This window comes from Pyricularia pennisetigena, chromosome 2 (assembly GCF_004337985.1).
Source record: "Pyricularia pennisetigena strain Br36 chromosome 2, whole genome shotgun sequence".
NCBI lineage: Eukaryota > Fungi > Ascomycota > Sordariomycetes > Magnaporthales > Pyriculariaceae > Pyricularia > Pyricularia pennisetigena.
The window spans coordinates 3,796,645-3,799,882 of record NC_043741.1 but is presented as its reverse complement, the minus strand read 5'-3'; the positions used below and the strand labels follow the sequence as shown (position 1 = coordinate 3,799,882).

At 53.1% G+C, this 3,238-nt stretch overlaps 4 protein-coding genes across 4 annotated transcripts in view; 3 read left to right on the top strand and 1 right to left on the bottom strand.

Annotated features, from left to right (window-relative positions):
* Nucleotides 1-208: 208 nt before the first annotated feature.
* On the top strand, nt 209-1,482 carry PpBr36_01051 (uncharacterized protein; the record flags this gene model as incomplete). The annotated part of the gene is made up of 2 exons (XM_029888240.1): nt 209-326; nt 710-1,482. The coding sequence occupies 2 exons, from the start codon at nt 209-211 to the stop codon at nt 1,480-1,482; spliced, it is 891 nt and encodes a 296-aa protein (XP_029752632.1).
* Nucleotides 1,483-2,103: 621 nt separating this feature from the next.
* Nucleotides 2,104-2,402, top strand: PpBr36_01050 (uncharacterized protein; the record flags this gene model as incomplete). Its single annotated transcript, XM_029888239.1, has 2 exons — nt 2,104-2,198; nt 2,219-2,402. The coding sequence occupies 2 exons, from the start codon at nt 2,104-2,106 to the stop codon at nt 2,400-2,402; spliced, it is 279 nt and encodes a 92-aa protein (XP_029752631.1).
* Nucleotides 2,201-3,174, bottom strand: PpBr36_01049 (uncharacterized protein; the record flags this gene model as incomplete). Its single annotated transcript, XM_029888238.1, has 2 exons — nt 2,201-2,847; nt 2,946-3,174. 2 exons carry the CDS (start codon nt 3,172-3,174, stop codon nt 2,201-2,203), a joined length of 876 nt encoding a protein of 291 aa, XP_029751621.1.
* Nucleotides 2,993-3,238, top strand: part of PpBr36_01048 (uncharacterized protein) — a gene marked incomplete at both ends in the record, with an annotated part of 934 nt that continues 688 nt past the window's right edge. The window contains one exon of the mRNA XM_029888237.1: nt 2,993-3,194. Within this exon, the coding sequence (XP_029751622.1) occupies nt 2,993-3,194 (202 nt within the window). The remainder of the gene's footprint in view (nt 3,195-3,238) is intronic.

The window sequence follows — 3,238 nt, the reverse complement described above, 5'->3', positions numbered from 1 at the left end:
ACTCAATAAATTCTGGTAGTCAACGTCATACGAAGTAAAAAGGACGATGGATACATCTACTTTCTTTTCTTTTCTATTCTTTTTTTTTCGTCAGCCTTTCGATTATAAGACGCGGAATATTTTGTTAAAGAAAAAAAAAGGGCTTGGTTTGCTTTTTTATATCCGACCCCCCGGGATCCATCATTGTTTTGTTGTATTCCTTGGCTTGATGGGCATCGTCACTTGGCCCCTCATCCGCCTCAACTGCTCACTCGGCCGGCTTGGAGCGCTCAGCTTTCGAAGAACCATGGCCTTGCATCCACCACCTGATGGGGAGAAATTAATTTGTAAGTTATCATGAGAAGATTGAATTCATGTCAGGCGCATTGTTTTATTTTTCTTGTTTTATTTATGTATCTATTCTTGTTTTTATCCTGCCTTCCCTACCTTGGGCTCGGCTTCATGCCTGGATGACGATTTCTATCAAGCCAGTAAAGACACGAGACCCAAAAATGTGTCTTGGAAGGCATTGTGTTGGCGCATGTTGTCTCCCACGCCTCCGTTGATCTTTGACCTAGGCGCATGATTCCCTCCCCTCGCAACACCTCTTCACAAAATGGACTGGAAATTACAAAGGGGAGCCGACGATTCAACACATGTCTGACGTCCACCTACCCACGTCACAACGATCGTGACTAACACAGCCACCATCATGGCCATAACACACCAGTCGCCCCTTCATCGACAGCCACGATGAACAGCCAGGCGGAACAGTTCCTCCAGCACGAGCGGACGGGCCTGCACCGGTCGGACCTGGACCCCTCGTCGCCGATCCGGCAGTTCCACGCCTGGTTCAAATCGGCGCTGGGCGACGGCGACTCCCCCGCCGCACCGAGGGTGTCCCACCCGGAGACGTGCACGCTCTCGACGGCGTCGCTGCCCTCGGGCCGCGTGTCGGCCCGCATGGTCTACATGAAGGAGCTCGACGACAAGGGCTTCGTCATCTACTCCAACTTTGGCACCAGCCGCAAGGCCCTGGACCTCTTCGGCGACGGCACGCCCGCGTCGGTTGGGAACCCCTGGGCGTCGCTGACGTTTTGGTGGGAGCCGCTCGAGAGGCAGGTGCGCGTCGAGGGCCGCGCCGAGCGCCTGACGCGTGACGAGTCGCAGCGCTACTACGACACGCGCGTCCGCGGCAGCCGCATCGGCGCCTGGGCGAGTCGGCAGAGCGCCGTGCTCAAGCCCGGAGGAGGCGCCGAGGGTGGGTCTGGCCAAGGCGACGACGACGGCCGCGCGCAGCTCGAAGGGTGGGTGCGCGAGACCGAGAGCAAGTTTGCCGGCGTCGATGACATACCTGTGCCAGACTTTTGGGGAGGGCTGAGGATCGTACCGCTGCGGGTTGAGTTTTGGCAGGGGAGGGCGAATAGACTGCACGACCGCTTCGTCTACGAGAGGGCAGACGAGAAGGACGCAACGTGGACTTTGGACAGGCTTAGTCCATAGAATTTGTCTCGTCGTACAGTCAACCCATGTTTGTTGTCTCACGTTTCTGAGTTCCGAGCCCTGTAATTCTCTTTCTTTTTTTTTATGATGTCACTGCATGTGGAATCCGGGAGAACCAAAAAGCTCGGACGTGACGTGCGACTAAATTAGGATTTAAAATGAAAACCGCCCTGGTATGTCAACCTAGGGTAGACCATATACAGTGTGCTGTTGTATCCGAGCCTGTGCTATGCTGTCCTGTGCCGCCAGTAACTAAACAAAATGGCACTGTCTTGGCTTTTTTTCGTGTCCGTGTCTCACTCCAGGTGCCAATGCCGACTAACACACCACCGGGGCACCGAGGAAACGACAAAATGCAAAACTGCGGCTCAGCCCAGTCCTTTTCTGACAACAGGAAAGAAAAAAACGCCAATTAATGAAACAAGGGGGTATGATGTTGCAAACTTGGACAAGATGTAAATGACGAGAAATGAAGACCACCAAACGCCCAGATATGGTCTAATTAAGATGCCAGAAACTCCCATGATTAAGAAATAAAAAGCAGTTTGTAAAACCCAACACGCTGCTGATGCTCCGACAAAGACAAGAAAAAAAGCGGATTAGGAAATGTTACTTGACGTGATGAACGTCGGTGTTCGGCGGAGACAGCCAGTCTTTGGCAGTGGCAGCAGTGACGATGACGACAACGACGAAGACGATGATGATTCTAGAGAGCTGTTTACTGGTGACCCCCAAGCTGCCCATCATCGCAGCTGCTGGCGGGTGTAACCGGTGTTGCGTATCCTCCCCGAGATGATGACGACGACGACCCGCTGCTGTTACCGCAGCCTGGGCGGCCTGTTGCCGATTTCGCGGCTCTGGCCATGTCTGTGATGGCATCCTCGAGGATGTCCGGGGCAGTCAAGGGCATGATGCGGTAGCCCAGGTTCTCCATGATGCATCGCTCCGTCGTGTTGATCTGGTCACATGACCACATCCAGCTGCCCCAAGCCCCAGCATACCATCGGGTCGATTCCTGGGAGTCGTCGGTGAACTTGGCCGCGATGATCAACGAGGCGAGGACAATGATTTCAGGCGAGACCGAGTCGATGTGCTGTAGACGCGTGCGCTGTTCCATACGCCCATTCGTGTGCGTGTAATCAGGATCCACGTCGAAGTCGGAGTCGGGGCCCATAGGCATCAAGGGACATGATGTCCTCCAAGCTCTAGGAAACTTGCTGCCAAGTGAGTCCATAATGCACACGGCTAAAGCCACAGTATGCAATGGCAAGTCAGATCGGGTGAGAATGGCATGGACAACGGGAACCGACGGCGTTGCCAGAGAGGCGGCTGGAGGCAAAAGATTGACCAGATGAACAGCAGCTCCTGTATGGGTTGAAGCACACATGGTCAGTACAATGGCAGGCATGAAAGACTAGAGCGTTTTTCACATGGACCAGGTAGCCCCAAGGGTGACTACTTACCAAAGAATGCTGGGTCCCGCATTTCACCATCCTGCATCTCCAACAACATGGGACTGAGAGCGGCCGAGGAATTTTGTGAAGACGGCGGGGGCGTAGGCAAGTTCGAAAGCGGCTTGTACGTCCTCATGAAATACTCCTCGTCAAAATCAAACTCATCGTCCGACATGTCCTCATCGACAACCTTCTTTGCCAAAGAAGGAGACATGTTTGAACGCATATCAAAAGCCATTTTATTTTGCTGGTCTGTCGGTCTGCTGCTTTTTTTTTTTTTTTTTTTTTTTTTTTTTTTGTTC